This window comes from Budorcas taxicolor, chromosome 12 (genome assembly GCF_023091745.1).
Source record: "Budorcas taxicolor isolate Tak-1 chromosome 12, Takin1.1, whole genome shotgun sequence".
Lineage (NCBI taxonomy): Eukaryota > Metazoa > Chordata > Mammalia > Artiodactyla > Bovidae > Budorcas > Budorcas taxicolor.
Window position 1 is genome coordinate 11,320,738 of NC_068921.1, and position 16,420 is coordinate 11,337,157.

Below are 16,420 nucleotides of genomic sequence, written 5' to 3' on the forward strand. Positions count from 1 at the left end.
CAGAGTCAGACCTTGACAGAAGCCTCCCCGTTGGACTGTCTAAAGGACCATTCCTAGCACGTTCCTGGCAGTCTGGTGGTTAAGACTCCATGCTTCCACTGCAGGGGGCGCATAGGTTCGATCCCTGGTTGGGGAACTAAGATCCTACATGCCTCACAGCATGGCCAAAAATAAAAAAATAAAGCACCATCTCCTGTCACTCCTATTTCCACACTCTGCTCTATTTTCTTCCGTAGCACTTAACGCCACCTGACTTTATCTCTATTTTTTATTTTTGGTAAAGAACACTGAAAGGTAAGCTCTATGAGGGCAGAGATGCCATCTGTTCTGTTCATCCCTGTACCTGGCACCTGGAATAGTACGTAGCTCGCAGTGGACGCTCAATACACTGCATAAATGAACGGATGAATAGAGGATGGATAAACTTTTGTTTCCTAGGGCATCACAGGAATCCGTTTTGCCGGAGGGGAGAAGTGCTACATCAAAGCGCAGGTGAAGGCTCGCATCCCGGAGGTGGACACCATGACCAAGCAGAGCATCTCCTCTGAACTGGTGGGTACCAGCCGGCTCCACACAGCAGGCATGTTGGGCACACTGAAGGCACACCCCTCCTGTCTCTAGTTGCTGGACAGGTCTGTGACCAGAACATAAGCTCTCTTTCCTCCCTGACAAAGAACTTAAATTACTTTGGTCCTACTTGTTGGTTCCAAGTGATCATTCTTACATGATGTTGTGTAACTGAAGGTTCTGGAAAACCAGATTTTAAAGTACATAAAGGGTAACAGTCATGACATGGCCCTTATTTGCTGATGCTAGGATTTCCCTGGTGGCTCAGACAGTAAAGCATCTGCCTACAATGCGGGAGACCCAGGTTCGATCCCTGGGTTGGGAAGATCCCCTGGAGAAGGAAATTGCAACCCACTCCAGTACTCTTGCCTGGAAAATCCCATGGATGGAGGATCCTAGTAGGCTACAGTCCATGGGGTGGCAAAGAGTCGGATACAACTGAGCGACTTCACTTCAGGGCCTTCCCAGGTGGCACCTGCTGATGCAGGAGATGTAGGAGACTCGGGTTCAATCCCTGGGTGGAGAAGATCCCCTGAAGAAGGAAACGGCAACCCACTGCAGTATTCTTGCCTGGAGAATCCTATGGACAGAGGAGCCTGGCGGCCACATAGGGTTGCAGTCCATAGGGTGGCAAAGGGTCCGACACAACTGAAGTGACTTAGTGTGCACGCAGGGAACTGATCAGAGATTAGCACAACTTAAAGGACTTTAGGTGTTGGGATCATTAAGGGGCTCAGGAGCCTGAAGCCTCACTCCAGCCTCAGTGCAACTTAGCCGGGGGAGAAGTCCTCCTGAAAATTCCCCATAGCTGATCACTCAGCCTCTGCTGGAAGCATTGACCAGGCTCTCCTTTCCTGTGTGTCAGGCAACTTCTTGGGAGGAAGTTCTAATCGCTTTGCCAACATTGAGCTGAATGGCTCCCCCTACAATTTCTTCCCACCAGTTCAAGTTCAGCCCAATGAGGCTATTCAACATATCTAGAATTCCTTTCCTATGTATCAGGCTTGTGAGGTTCTTTAAACATATTTCATCCATTTATTATTAATAGCTTGCCTTTGAGCTTGGCTTTATAAAAGCTTGCATTAAGAATTGCACACAGACATATTTAACAGTAATACCTTACACTGATTCGGTGCTTTAGGGCTTACGAAGTAGCCGCATTCACTGTCATCTTCCATTTGAGTTGTGGCAGGGCAGGGGGCGTGGGTTCAGTTCCTGGTCAGGGGAACCAATTCCTGCATGTCCTGAGATATAGCATTAAAAAAATTTTGCAGTACATTTTCAGATTTTTTTTTTTTTAAAAAAAACAAGGCCTTGTTTTGGTTTTTTATTTTTCTGATTTTTAAAAATAACACTTTGTCATTATAGAAATTCAGGAATACATCAAAGCAGAGAGTAGAAAGTCACCCAGAGTTACAAAATCCATGGATAACTAATATTAGTGTTTTGGTAAACTTTCATGTACAATGTGTGTGATATGCTTTTTATAATTGAAGTTATACTGCTGTACATCCTTATTAGTTTCACTTAACTTTCAGTTCAGTTCAGTCGCTCAGTCATGTCTGACTCTTGGCAACCCCATGAATCATAGCACGCCAGGCCTCCTTGCCCACCACCAACTCCCAGAGTTTACCCAAACTCATATCCATAGAGTCAGTGATGCCATCCAGCCATCTCATCCTCTGTCGTCCCCTTCACCTCCTGCCCCCAATCCCTCCCACCATCAGAGTCTTTTCCAGTGAGTCAACTCTTCGCATGAGGTGGCCAAAGTACTGGAATTTCAGCTTCAGCATCAGTCCTTCCAAAGAAATCCCAGGGCTGATCCAACCAGGATGGGCTGGTTGGATCTCCTTGCAGTCCAAGGGACTCTCAAGAGTCTTCTCCAACACCACAGTTAACTTTAGGTCTTCCAAAATGTAGTAGGTGGTAATGGATTATTGTATGTTATCATATGATTATAATTTCTAATCGATATTAAAGCTTGCCTGGTGTTCCAGTAGCTAAGACTCCAAACTACCAATACAGGGGCTATGGTTTGATCCCTGGGCAGGAAACTAGATCCCACATACCGTAACTAAGACCCAGTGCAACCAAATAAATAAATACTTTTTAAACATTTATATGAATGAAAATTTAAAATTATAATCATATGACTATAATTTAAAAAGGCTTTTGCTCTTGAATATTGGTATCTTTAAGTTTCCATTCTCTCAAAAATAATAATTAAAAAAAATTTTTTTTGAATGCAGATATAATTCACCTTGGTGAATGGCTTTGCACTTAAATCTTTGTCTGATTCTTTACTGAGGTCACAGAAGTGAATTCTGTTCCCCGTGTTTTAGTTGTTTCTATGGGGCGTGGTGGATTCTCTGGTGGACAAAACCAAATTCAGACAGCGTGTTTGCATGAATTAGGAATGTGTTGGCTGCCAGTAGCTTCCCTAGGTGTTGCAGTGGTAAAGAACCTGCCTGCAATGCAGGAGATGTGGGTTGGATCCCTGAATCAGGAGGATCCCTGGAGAATGGCGTGGCAACCCACTCCAGTATTCTTGCCTGGAAAAGACAGAGGAGCTTGGGGGTCTGCGGTCCATGGGGTGGCAAAGAGTTGGACACGACTGAGCTTGAACACACACACACAGCTGAGCATGACACTTAGAGTGACTTCAACAAATAAGGATTGTTTTTTTTTTCTCCTTGGAAGTAGGTGACCCCAGGCATTGTCTCCATGGCCAGCATCTCTTATTTTTGCAGCCTTTTACTTCCAGCTCTAAACATCAACCACGCAGTCAAGTAAGGAAGGCAGGAAGATGCTGAACAGCGCCAACCATGCTTTCTCTGGACTCAGGAAAAGCAGAAAGCTTCACATTCCCTCCACACACTTTAGCATGGATTGCATTGTCTAGAACTGGTCACACGGGCACCCTTAGCTGCCAGGGAGTCTGAGAAAGCAGGTGTCTCTCCTGGGGCCTCAAACAAAAGCAGGATTGTGTTGCAAGAGAAGGAGGAAGAAGATGGGGTAGCAGCTGAAAGCATGTGCACGCACTTTTCTTTAAGGCTCCTGGCTTGTAGGTTTCACGCATATGCATTCTCCCTATCACCCCACTCTGTCCCCATGCACTTCAGATTATGATGGGGTAGATTTATGCACCACTAGCTCTCATGCATTTTTCATCAGTTTTGTATAACTTTTAAAAGCTACTCTACCCAAAGAGCATTCATTTCCTGGATGGAGCCATTTAATTTCAGGTGAATAACTGGATTACCTGCGTGTTTGCTGCCTCCAATAACTTTAAGTTGTTTTAATGCTGCCAGAAGCCTGAGGGAGAAAGCATAAATGAAGTGTTGCTTTTAGCTAAAAAATCAGGAGAAAACATTTTAATTTCTCCAACCTATTGCAAACTAATAAATACATGAAAGGCACAACCTGGCAAAATAAATTTGTCTCCCGGGCTATCAAACCATTCTCAGCATCTCGCTGCAGAAGAAAATCCAGGGTTTAGCTTTGAAATCTCAGTGGTGCGCTTGATGCGAAGAACATCTGAGATACGTTTTGTTATAGCTGGGAAATGCAGAAATGGTTTATGTTAAATACTACTTTGAACTGAAGACATTAAAGAACCAATCACTGGCTTTTTCTATTGTGGTTTGGAAGCAGCAGAACAAGGCCCCAGAGGACGTTGACTTCACATGAGGGACGCCTCTCTCCTCTATCGGATTCTAGAGTCCGTTCAATCGCTTTTCCTCCAAAGCATCTTTGATCAGAAATATCAGATTAACTGAAATCTCAAAGTTGACGTCAAGTAATTTTCACTTCTACTTAAGACGCTCAGATTCACACCTTCGAATTATCCAAAGGCAGGATGGCGTGAGGGGTGTGGAATGTTGTGAAAAGAGCTACAAAGAGATGAGGACTTCAGAGTGTGCGCGTGTGTGTGTGCACGCCTTTGGAATCTCGTGAAGTTTTCTTCTAAATTTTATTGAAGTATAGCTGATTGAGAAAGTTGCGTTAATTTCTGCTGTATGCAAAGTGGCTCAGTTATGCATACATCTGTTCTCTCTCCTACTCTTTTCCACTGCGGTGTATCACCGGATAGCGAATATAACTCCCTGTGCTCTACAGTAGGATCTTCTTGTTCATCCATCCTGTATATACTAGTTTGCATCATTTTTATAGGGCAGAATAACCTTTTACCAACACACGAATCTTCATACACAGCGTGTTCCTCTGCCCTCTTTGATCCACGCATTTCCTTTTCATTTACAGGAAGGCAAGATCATGCCAGTTAAATACGAAGAAAATTCTCTCATCTGGGTGGCTGGAGACCAGCCCGTGAAGGACAACAGCTTCTTGAGTTCCAAAGTTTTAGAACTCTGTGGCGACCTTCCTATTTTCTGGCTTAAACCAACCTACCCAAAAGGTAACGTTTTAAATTCTCTGGAAGCTGCTTGGACAGCTCCCAGCCGGCGTGGGTTTCCTGTGAGCCCCTGCACAGGTTCGAGCACATGACAAGGAGCTAAGCCAGGCGCACCGCTCAGGGTCTCAGTAATCGGCACAAGACACCAAAGGGGAGGGAAGGGCGGCTATGACTGTCATAGGGCAGGGCCGGAGCAGCGGGCAACGGGATGCAGGTGGGCCCGGGACGCCTGGGCCTTAGCTGTGGGCTTTATTTATGAGATTCCCACTGCTGCTGCTCTGCCCGCCTCTCCATTATTGCACTTCGCAATTTTACATTTTTTACCCCTAACGCAGAGAATCAGGGGACTAAGAATCTAGCCTACTGCCACATCTTTTTTTTTTGGTAAAAGATTTATTTAATTATTTTTTGATTGTGGTGAGTCGTCATTGCTAAACACGGGCTGTTCTTCATGGCGGTGCATGGGCTTCTCACTGTAGTGGCCTCTCTTGTTGAGGAGCGCAGACTCTAGGCACACAGGCTTCCCGAGTGGCAGCACGTGGGTTTAGTTGCCCCGTGGCCTGTGGGATCCTCCCGGACCAGGGATCGAACCCATGTCCCCAGCCTTGGCAGGCAGATTCTTAACCACTGCACCACCAGGGAAGCCCCTGCCAAATCTTAATTATGCTCAAACCTTGCATTGTGGGCAGCTGTGGACACAGGCTGAGATTCCTCGAGGCTTGTACAACCACTTCCAAGTCCAAGAAAAATAAACGAAGGGCTCGTGGTTTCAGAGCAGGTTGGAGTACACCTGGGGCCGTTTCCAGGGCAGGTGAGCCCTGCAGCCAGGCTCCTCCCTGGGGTTCCGTCTGTCCCCAGCGCTTGTTGTTTAGTCTCTCAATTGTGGCGGACTCTCTGTCACCCCAGGGACTGCAGCCCACCAGGCTCCTCTGTCCATAGCATTCTCCAGGCAAGAAGCCTGGAGCGGGTTGCCCTGTCCTCCAGGGGATCTTCCCAACCCAGGGATCAAGCCCAGGTCTCCTGCATTGCAGGCGGATTCTTTACCACTGAGCCACCAGGAATATCTACTGTCTTGATTTCCACCACAGTCACCCCACTGACCTCTCAAAGGCCAACTGCACCTCCGGTTTATTGGTGGGGAAAAGGCCCCCTTCTTAGCACAGCTTAGATGGGCTACGTTCTCAGAAAGTTACATTGAACACAGAGAACAGCATGGAAATACAGAGAATTTGGGGATTAGAACCACCAGACTTAGGAGAGGGGGACAGACAGTGACTGTTTCATGCGTTCGGCCTTCAGTTTTGCAAGATGAAAAAGTTTGGGACATAGATGGTGATGATGGTTGCGGAGCAGTGTGAATGTACTTAATGCCTGACTGTATCCTTTGGTTAGGATGGTGAGTTTTGTATATATTTTACCACAATTGACAAACACACACCAGGCTTAGAAAGTCCCGGCTTCTCATTCTGCCATGGCTAACTCATTCCTCCAGTTCACAAGTCGTACTCAGTTCCAAAGCCTGGATAAAGTGGTTACATTTTAGCCCAGGCAAAGCAAATAGGATGCAGTTTGTAAGCCACTGGCAGCAGCTGTCTGGAAGAGCAGGTTCAGAATTCTGAGGCCACGGGCAGGCTCAGTGAGAGAGAATCCTCTGCGCAGTGTCTGCCACACCCTAGGGGACTGGGAAGGAGGGCTGCCAAACGGACCATTGCTTTTGCTGTCCTGGGTCTAACCCTGGACAGAATCCCAAGGACAGAGGAGCCTGGTGGGCCACAGTCCATAGGCTTGCACAGAGTCAGACATGACGAAAGCAACTTAGCACAGCACATCCTGGGTGTTGCTCCAGTGAGTGTTCACACCTCTGGCCACTTACAACTTCTGGCTTTTTATTCCCCACCTGTCTTCACATGGAATGGGCCTTCCATCACCCAAGAACTCCTTCTCCAATACCTTGTCACCTTTTCCAATCAAGGACAAAAGTCTCAGAGTTTCCCTGGTGGTCCAGTGGTTAAGACCTTGCCTTCCAATGCAGGGGGTGCAGGTTCAACTGCTGGTTGGGGAACTAAGATCCCACATGCCTTTTGGCCAAAAACCAAAACATAAAACAAGCAATATTGTAACAAATTCAATAAAGAGTGTAAAAATGGCCCATATAAAGTCTTTAAAAAAAAAAAAGGACAAAGTTTCCAACTCTGCCACCATGTAGAGCTCTCTCTAATCACTTTCTGTTTGAGGACATGCCTCTTACCCAGAGACTTCATTCATTCATTCAACGGTGATTGGCACATCTATTATGTGCCACTTACTTGTTCTAGGCACCTGGAATGCACTGATGAACCCACGCCCCCTTGGAATTTTGCATCATAGCTAGAGGAGACACTGAATACACACCGAAATATGAAAATTGTTCGGTACAGTTCAAGGTGCTATGGGGGGCTTCCCAGGTGGCACTAGTGGTAAAGAACCCGCCTGCCAAGGCAGGAGATAAAAGCGACGTGGGTTCAGTCCCTGGATCACAAAGGTCCCTGGAGGAAATGGCAACCCACTCCAGTGTTCTTGCCTGGAGAATCCTGTGGACAGAGGGGCCTGTGGACAGGTGGGCCATAGTCCATGGGGCTGCAAGAGTCGGACACGACTGAAGCAACTTAACACACACTGTATTCTAACAACTGTCCAGGTAACTCCCCATTTATAGATGAAGAAACTAAGGTCAGAGATTGAATCGCTCTCCTGAGGTCATTGATTAAAAGAAGAGCAACTGATTTTTTTAAAAATTTAATTAGAAAAAAAAAGAAATCACAAAGTGTTGGACACGACTGAAGTGACTTAACGCACACAAGGTGCTATGGAAAAAGGACAGAGTGGGACAGGGGGTCTGGGGGCAGAGTTGGGAGGACGATGCTACTGGCACTGCTGAGGATGGCTGATAAAATGAGAACCTTCACCCTCTGAAAAAGAGCTGTGACTTGTTTCCTCACACTCCAACAGCGTGATCCCTTCTGAAATATTCAGTAATGTATCATTAAGTATTAATCACACATCGTAGGTATTCAATCATCACCCCATCCATCCAAGAATTACACATATTATACACAACGGCAGAAAAGCAGAAATCACCTAAATGCCCCCAGATTTGAAAAGAATTAAATTGAATGTTGGTGTAGTCACAGGATGGAATAACTTAGACATTAAAAGCGAGGGATTTTCTTTCCAGTCTCTCATAAATGCAGTGTATTTTACAAGAAAGACAACAAAATAAACCCTCTCCGAGGATGCCGGGATCCACCCCCCCCAGTTCTAATTGAGCCTCCCAGCACCAGGGTCCAGCAGCCCCTGCCCTCGGAGCTTCATGCTGGCAGGTCGTCAGCATCACAGAGCTGAACCGTCAGAGCCCTGGGAGTGACCGGACCAGCTCAGAGAGAAGTGGCGGGGAGCCGAGGTCTGCTGCCCGTGGGCTGTGTGCCACAGCTTCCCATTTTGTCCTTATTTCATCTTTACCAACAACTACCCAGGCTTCCAGGTGGCACTAGTGGTCAAGAACGCGCCTGCCAAGGCAGGAGATGTAAAAGACGTGGGTTTGATTCCTGGGTTGGGAAGATGCCCTGGAGAAGGGAATGGCAGCCCACTCGTGTTCTTGCCTGGAGAACCCGTGGACAGAGGGGCCTGGCGGGCTACGGTCCATGGGGCTGCAAGAGTCGGACACGACTGAAGCAACCTAACACACACTGTATTCTAACAACTGTCCAGGTAACTAGTCATACTCTTCGTTTATAGATGAAGAAACTAAGGTCAGAGATTGAATCGCTCTCCTGAGGTCATTGATTAAAAGAAGTGCAGCTGATTTTAAAAAATTTTTTAATTAGGAAAAAAAAAAGAAATGGAGTCTGAGACTTGAATCTAGGTCTCCCCAATGCCTCTCCAGCCCTGCCTGAGAAACCAAGAGGCTACCCATGGAAGCTATCCACAGCTGGGCACACAACCACACCCTCACAGATAACATGGCATCATACCATCATCCCCTAACATTCGAGGGCTTATTCCATGCCAAACACTATGCTAAAACCCTGAGACAAAATTCTCATGACCTCTGTCGCTACCCTGTGAGCTAGATACTACTATTATCCCCATTTTAGAGAAAAAGAAACTGAGGCTTGCAGAGACACCAAAGCCACCCCTGTGGTCCTCTCCCCATTCTTGTTACTCAGCGGCCATGAGGACCCACGAGGCAGAGTGGAGAGCAAAGGCACCGAGCTGGAAGCCAGAGACACTCATGTCTGCCACCGGTTCTGTGATCTCAGCTGAGTCACTTGGTCTTTTCAAGCCTAACAACTGCATCTTCTATTCTGCCTCTGCTAATCGGATGCCTTTGTGTATAAAAGTGTTTGCTTATTCTATCCCAGAATTTGTAAAAGAATCAACCAAGGACTTCCCTGGTGGTCCAGCGGTTAAGAAGTCGCCCGCCAGTACAGGGGACACGAGTTCAGTCCCTGGTCTGGGACGATCCCACATGCCGTGGCCAACTACAGAGCCCATGAGGAGCAACAAGAGAAGCTGCTATAACGAAGAGGAGCCCCCACTTGCTGCAGCTTAGAGGAAGCCCAAGAGCAGCCGTGAAGACCTAGCACAGCCAAAAATAAATAACTTTTTCAAAAAAGAATCAACCAAGATAATAAACCTCCTGAAAAAACTGTAAATTTAAAACTGTAAATTATACATACATTGTAAATCCAGGAGGAATGCATAGGGCTGCAAATAACAGGATAGCTAACCAACAGTGATTTCAACAAATACATACAGGTTGACTGTTTTCATACAGCTAGAACCCTGGAGGTAGGGTTTTGGCACTGTCATCAGCTCTCTTTGTAGCTTACTATCTGCTACGTGAGGCATGCTCGATTGTCATCCTTCTGTCACTTCTAGTCACATAGCCCAGATATCTCGTCTACATTCAAGGAAGGTAAACCAGATGGAGGAAGCTGTGTCCGTCCCTTTCACCAAGAGAACAAAAATTTTCCTGGAAACTGCGGTAGCATATTTTGCTTAGGTCCCATCTGGCCAGTCCTAATGGCAAGGGAGGCTAGGGGGAAAAGGGCTACTTTACTTTCTCAGCCCCTAAGGAGAAGCAGGGGATTCCCTGGTGGCTCAGTGGTAAAGAACCCGCCTGCCAATGCAGGAGACTCGGGTTCAACCCCTGGTCCACGAAGATCTCCTGGAGAAGGAAATGGCAATCCTCTAGTATTCTTCCCAAGAGAAGCCCAGGGACAGAGGCGCCTGGGGGGGCTATAGTCCAAGGGGTCACAAAGAGTAGGACATGACTGAGCCACTGACCAAGAAGTAGAGGGAGGCTGAGGAAGGGAATCGCAAGTGGGTTCTGTTGGTTGCCTTACACCACCTGCCTCAGCATTATAAACCAAAGTCTGGTTACCTGACGTTAAACCCCAGCCTGAAACGTGCTTCGGTCTTAAGAAAATGTGTATATTTAAATAGGATAGGATCTACTCATGTGTTTGTGTATCTTTTTCTTATGCTTTTCACCCTGATAAACACAGAATTTCCTTAACGAAATAAAGGAAATAACTCACAGCAGTTTTATTGTTGTTGTTTTCATATTTTTGTAGAAATCCAGAGAGAAAGAAGAGAATTGGTAAGAAAAATCGTTACCACAACGACCACAAGAAGACTACGCAGCGGCCCACAGGGCACCCCAGGCCCTGGAAGACCGAACAACGGAACCAGACCCAGCATCCAGGAGGACGCAGAGCCCTTCAACCCAGACAACCCTTACCACGTGAGTGCCGGCGTCTGCCCCACAGCTCGCCCGGGCGCGTGAAACCCAGCGCCGAAGCTGCGTGGCACTGCTTGAGAGCTCAAGGCACTCAGCAGTCAACGGAGACTTCTATTCGATTATTTCACATACATCTTAATTTGCTTATTGCAGAGTTTATAAGTGAGGGTAACATCACTTCTGTAGTGTAAAATCCTGATGGGTTGTACTCCTTATTCAAGGTTGTTTTCTGGGCTCTGCTCGTTTGAGTCACAGGCAGATTCATGAAGACCTATTCACATCAGGAATTTGACTATTTAAAAATATTTCCAAGCATGTGCCCTGCAGGCAGCACACAGATTGAAATACTCTTTCCCCCTATGTCCACGATAGTCATCCAGTCATCAGACTTTTGCTGAGAAACTGCTCTTTTCCACGCCCTGTGCACACAGGAGTAACTTCTGCCCTCGAGGGCACTCAGTCCATTTGGGAGACAGACTCACATAGGGGATCGAACGCCTCAGACGGAAACCTTGAGAACTGGTGTTTGTAAGGATGACACCAACATGCTAAACACTTCTCAAATCTTCAACAAAGTGTAGTTTATCATTACCATACTTTGTAGGGAGTGAAATCAGAAAAATAAGTACTTATGTGTAACTAGTGTTTTAACTAAATAATAAACTAGTATTTTAACTAGTTAGCAAAAAACACATGCATTTATTTTAAATGTATACAATGAAAAGTGAATTTACCTTCTACCACAGATACCCTCCTCCGAGCAGTCTATTAACAATGGCTGTTTGCCCACTTCCTCTGCATAAGTGTACACACACACACACACATTTTTAACACAAAAGAGCGTACATAACTTCCTTACTTTGCTGTCTCTCCAGTTACAATACAGTATTTTAGGGATTCCACTGTATCTCTTACATGGATCCACCTCATTCATTTTAATGGTGACCTTGTATTCCATTGTATGGATAAATGTATAGAAATTTAAACAGTTCTGCTTTGGTGGGCATGTAAATATTCCTCCAGTACCATTAATAGGATATACCTAGTACCTCCTGCGCAGGGTATGGGAAAGATGTGAGGTTATGCAGATGAAGCTGTTAGCACAGTGCTTGGCACACAGGAAGTACGAACTTGCTCCCTGTTAGCTATTAGTCTTATCCACACTTCCTGTACATGAAGGGAGTATATCTTTAGCACAAATGGGACTTCCCTGGCGGTGTGCTATGCTTGGTCGCTCAGTCGCGTCCGAGTCTTTTCGACTCCATGGACTGTAGCCCGCTAGGCTCGTTTGTCCATGGAATTCTCCAGGCAAGAATACTGGAGTGGGTTGCCATACCCTCCTCCTCCAGGGGATCTTCCTAACCCAGGCATCAAACCCAGGTCTCCCGCGTTGCAGGCGGATTCTTTACCAGCTGAGCCACTAGAAAAGCCCTTCCTGGTGGCTCTGTGCTGTAGGCATTTTAAAAACTGCAAGTGCAGAGAGAGTCTTTCTCTGAACTCCCCTTATCTGCCTAGACAAATCCTCCAGAAGGAATTCTATTGTCATAAATCCCCTCCCCAGGAGTTTCATTAACCAGGGAAGATGGACTCATCACAGGAGGAGAGTGGAAGTCAGCACCACATTCAGACCAACTTCATCACAATCATGCCTCCAATGTGTTCTTCTAAGGGTCCACTCGTCTCTCCTAGAAGTCACCAACCCTGCCATAAGAGATCTACATCCCCCCCTACCCTTTCCTATTCAGATGATATTTAATCCTGAATTTTAAGCTGCCTGGGAGAGTTACTCCTGTCCTGGGTATCTCCCATTCAGACGGTAAAGAATCTGCCTAAAATGCGGGAGACCAGGCTTCGATCCCTGGATTGGGAAGATCCCCTGGAGGAGGGAAAGGCTACCCACTCCAGTATTCTTGCCTGGGGAAGCCCATGGACAGAGAGGCCGGGCAGGCTACAGTGCATGGAGTCACAGTCAGGCACGACTGAGTGACAAACACGTTCTCACTTTTTAGCGCAAGTACTGACGCATGTGGGTTTACTGGGTCACAGTGGATGGGAATTTTACATTTTAATGGAGGACTCTAAATTGCCTTCCAGGGAAGGCAGCTACAAGTCTTCAAATGTAATGCAAGGCCTCATTTATTATCAAACTTTGTAAACAGTCTTGGCCAGTCTTTAATTATCTGTAAGGCTGAGCATCTTTTCATACACGGAGAAGTCATTTGCGCATTTTCTTTCCTGTGTAGTCTCCTCAGTCCTTTATTGTATCACGTGTTGCAAGTTATTTTCTAGTTTGTCATTTGAGACTAATATTTTAAAAAGACGTAGAGCAAAAAGTATTTTTGAAGTAACCCAAGGCTTACTAGAAAATTCAGGACGCCATGGTACTTCATTCGGTAAAGCTCAGAGAACAATAAAGGAATAAAATGTGAAGAGACAAACAGAAGTTAGTTTATTCTCCAGGCAGCGGGCCTCCCTGCACCTGGGTCTAGGAGGGGGCTTCAGCCCCTTTACAGGAGGTGGGTAGGATGCGACTGCGCCCTGCTTCCGGACTTCAGGGATCTGTGTTCCTCAAAAACTTCCACACAGCAGTTTCTTTCTTTCTTGTGTTGAGCTTGTAAGCAGGAACATCTCCCTACGACTTCCGTCCTTTCCTTATCCCTTTAAGGAAGTATCTCAGAAATATCTCAATAACCAGAGATTTCTGCCAACTTTTTAATCCTAACAAACTTTTGTTGGCCCCTCAGGTCAGATGCCTCAGCCGGCAGGCTTGTTGGCTCCTCCCGCCCTGTGTGTGCGTGTGCGCTCAGCCGTGTCCAACTCTTTGCAACCCCATGGACTGGAGCCCACCAGGCTCCTCTGTCCGTGGGATTTTTTAGGCAAGAATACTGGAGTGGGTTGCTGTGTCCTTCTTCAGATCTTCCCAACCCAGGGACTGAACCTGCATCTCCTGATTCTCCTCCATTGGCAGGTGGATTCTTTACCACTGAGTCACCTGAGAAGCCCCTCAAATCAGGAGTTTTTTATTTTTGCTGTCCCAGGTGAACCTTTTTCAAGATATAAAGCTGGAGGAGGAAATGGAAAGTCTGAAGAATTTGAAAAAAAAAAAACAAAACAAACCTGCTGTTAGTAAGACAAATACTTTGATGGCAAAATACGAACATAAGCTTTATTGGATGGTGTTGAGGAATTGTTAGTCTTGTGAGATGTGGTAATGGCAGTGTGGTGCAGGAAAATATCTTATTTTGGAGAAACATTCTAACATTTATGGGTGAAATGTCACAATGCTCTCAAGTCTCTTTAAATTTACTTTCGAATTTTAAATACTTTAAAAAAATCAAATTTGACAACAGGTTAGCAATTGTCAAATCCAGATGATGTTCAAGTACACAATTTTCTCCACTTTTCAGTTTGGTCTGAAATGTCTTATAATTCAATGCCCCCCACCCCTAAAATAGCTGAATAAAAAAAGTATACCAGAAAAGGTGATAGGGTTGCTTAAGTTCACTTGGCTCATTGAAGTCTAACCTATGTTGGTGCTTTGGTGCTGCGTCTCCGCCAAGTTGTTCCTCCAGGAAAGAGCTTTAAATTGAATAAAGTATTTCCATTATTGATACGGACTCCCCCCCCCCCCCATTGTAATGCAATGCCATAATAGAGAATATAGAATCTATACCCCTAGAAATTCATGAAAAGGAAACCCAGATACACAATTTGGCAGGTGCCAAGTTTCTTCCAGTTCTGTGGTCTTTCCAGCAGTGAAAAGGGTTCTGTAGGTGACCCTGGGACTTCCCAAGTGGCTCAGTTGTAAAAGAACCTGCCTGCTAATGCAGGAGACAGAAGTTCGATCCCTGCATCGGGAAGCTCCCCTGGAGAAGGAAATGGGAACCCACTCCAGTATTCCTGCCCGGAGAATCCCATGGACTGAGAAACCTGGCAGGGTACAAAGAGTCCACGAGGTCACAAAAGTTGGACACCACTGAGCACGTGAGTAACAGGGTGACTTTTAACTTCAGTACAAGTTTGTAGTTAACTATCATCATGGCACACACAAACTAGCAGGTAAAGTTTGAGGTCTTCAATCTTTACACAATAAATGGTGCCCTTTCCCGAGGGTTACAGACCCTTACATTACACGAAGGCAGAAGCTAGACGACTTGATAAGTGTTCTCAGCCAGTGCAAGTGGAATAGCAATCTGTTGTTAGCCTGGACCAGTGAATTCCAAATATGCTCCCCAGAGCCCTGGAAACCATTATTACAAAATGCCAGGGGGCCTCAGCAGCAGCAGAAATGCTACTTTTGAATCAGGCTTCCTTCCTATTTTCCTACTTAGGACAAGTTGAGCCACTGCTGAGTGGTAACCATGGCTCACTGAAGGCGTAAGGGAACTTCATGTGTGCTGAGTCGCTTCAGGCATGTCTGACTCTTTGTGCCCCCATGGACCGCAGTCTGCCAGGCTCCTCTCTCCACGGGATTCTCCAGGCGAGAAGACTGGGGTGGGCTGCCATGCCCTCCTCTAGATCTTCCTGACCCAGGGATGGAACCCCCGTCTCTTTTGTCTCCTGCATTGGCAGGTGGGTTCTTTACCACTAGTGCCACCTGGGAATGGAGAAACTTCACCATAACATTAAAAAAAAAATTCTTCCTGTAAGTGACCGATCAGGCAAGGTGGAAGTTCCTTCATGTTAGAAGAGTTTCTGAATAAGGTTTTAAAGATTGAAAGCGCCTTACGGAAAACAGTGATTGCTGGTACCACTGAGACATTTAAGACCTTATTTTAAAATAATGTGTGTGCTATAAACGTCTCCTCATGAAGGAAACACAAGTAATTCTCCCTTATTTCACAGCAGCAGGAAGGAGAAAGCATGACATTCGACCCCAGACTGGATCATGAAGGAATCTGCTGTATAGAATGCAGGAGGAGCTACACCCACTGCCAGAAGATCTGCGAGCCCCTGGGGGGCTACCACCCGTGGCCCTATAACTACCAGGGCTGCCGTTCAGCCTGCAGAGTTATCATGCCTTGTAGCTGGTGGGTGGCCCGCATCCTAGGCATGGTGTGAAAGCACTTCAGGGAGCAGGTGCTGTGAAGAAGTCAAACTCCAGAGACAACCAAAGCTTGGGGCATCTTGAAGCTAAAGGGACCATAAAGTATTTTATGTTCCATCTGAGCAACATTATTCGAGACACTGAACAGAATACTTCTCAACTGCTTTACAGAACTTTATTCAGAATCGCACATGCACTGAGAGGGTAGTTTTAAGTCTAAAATATCATAATAATCCTTTTATTACTTGCTATTGTTTTGCTTTTCTTTGCCAGGAAGGTCTGCTTTTAAGCCTTCCTTACCAAGCTATTTTGAAATAACCATGAAAAATTACTTACAATATATCTCAACTGTACACTTGAGTTCCTTTTAAATCGTCACTGACTAAAACGATTGGCTTCTGTTGTTATTTGCTCACAATTCCTCAGTTTTTCTTAATCTTTACTGTTCTTTCCTAGTCTTGCAAATATGCCCCCAGAGTTCCCAGATAAAAATGAGACAAAATAAGGTATCTAGTGAAATCTACCTGGGAGTAAACCTGACCCTGAAGGTGGCAGCTCACGGGAAGTCCTGGGAATAGGAAGCTGGCCTGTTGAGAGCCACGTCCGA

The 16,420-nt window shown here is 45.9% G+C and overlaps 1 protein-coding gene across 1 annotated transcript in view; it reads left to right on the plus strand.

The window, feature by feature from the left end:
• CNMD (chondromodulin) overlaps nucleotides 1–15,827 on the plus strand; it is a 30,733-nt gene extending 14,906 nt beyond the window's left edge. The window contains exons 4-7 of the mRNA XM_052650315.1: nucleotides 439–552; nucleotides 4,831–4,984; nucleotides 10,600–10,769; nucleotides 15,612–15,827. Coding sequence (XP_052506275.1) covers nucleotides 439–552; nucleotides 4,831–4,984; nucleotides 10,600–10,769; nucleotides 15,612–15,827 — 654 coding nt within the window. The remainder of the gene's footprint in view (nucleotides 1–438; nucleotides 553–4,830; nucleotides 4,985–10,599; nucleotides 10,770–15,611) is intronic.
• The last annotated feature ends 593 nt before the right edge of the window (nucleotides 15,828–16,420 follow it).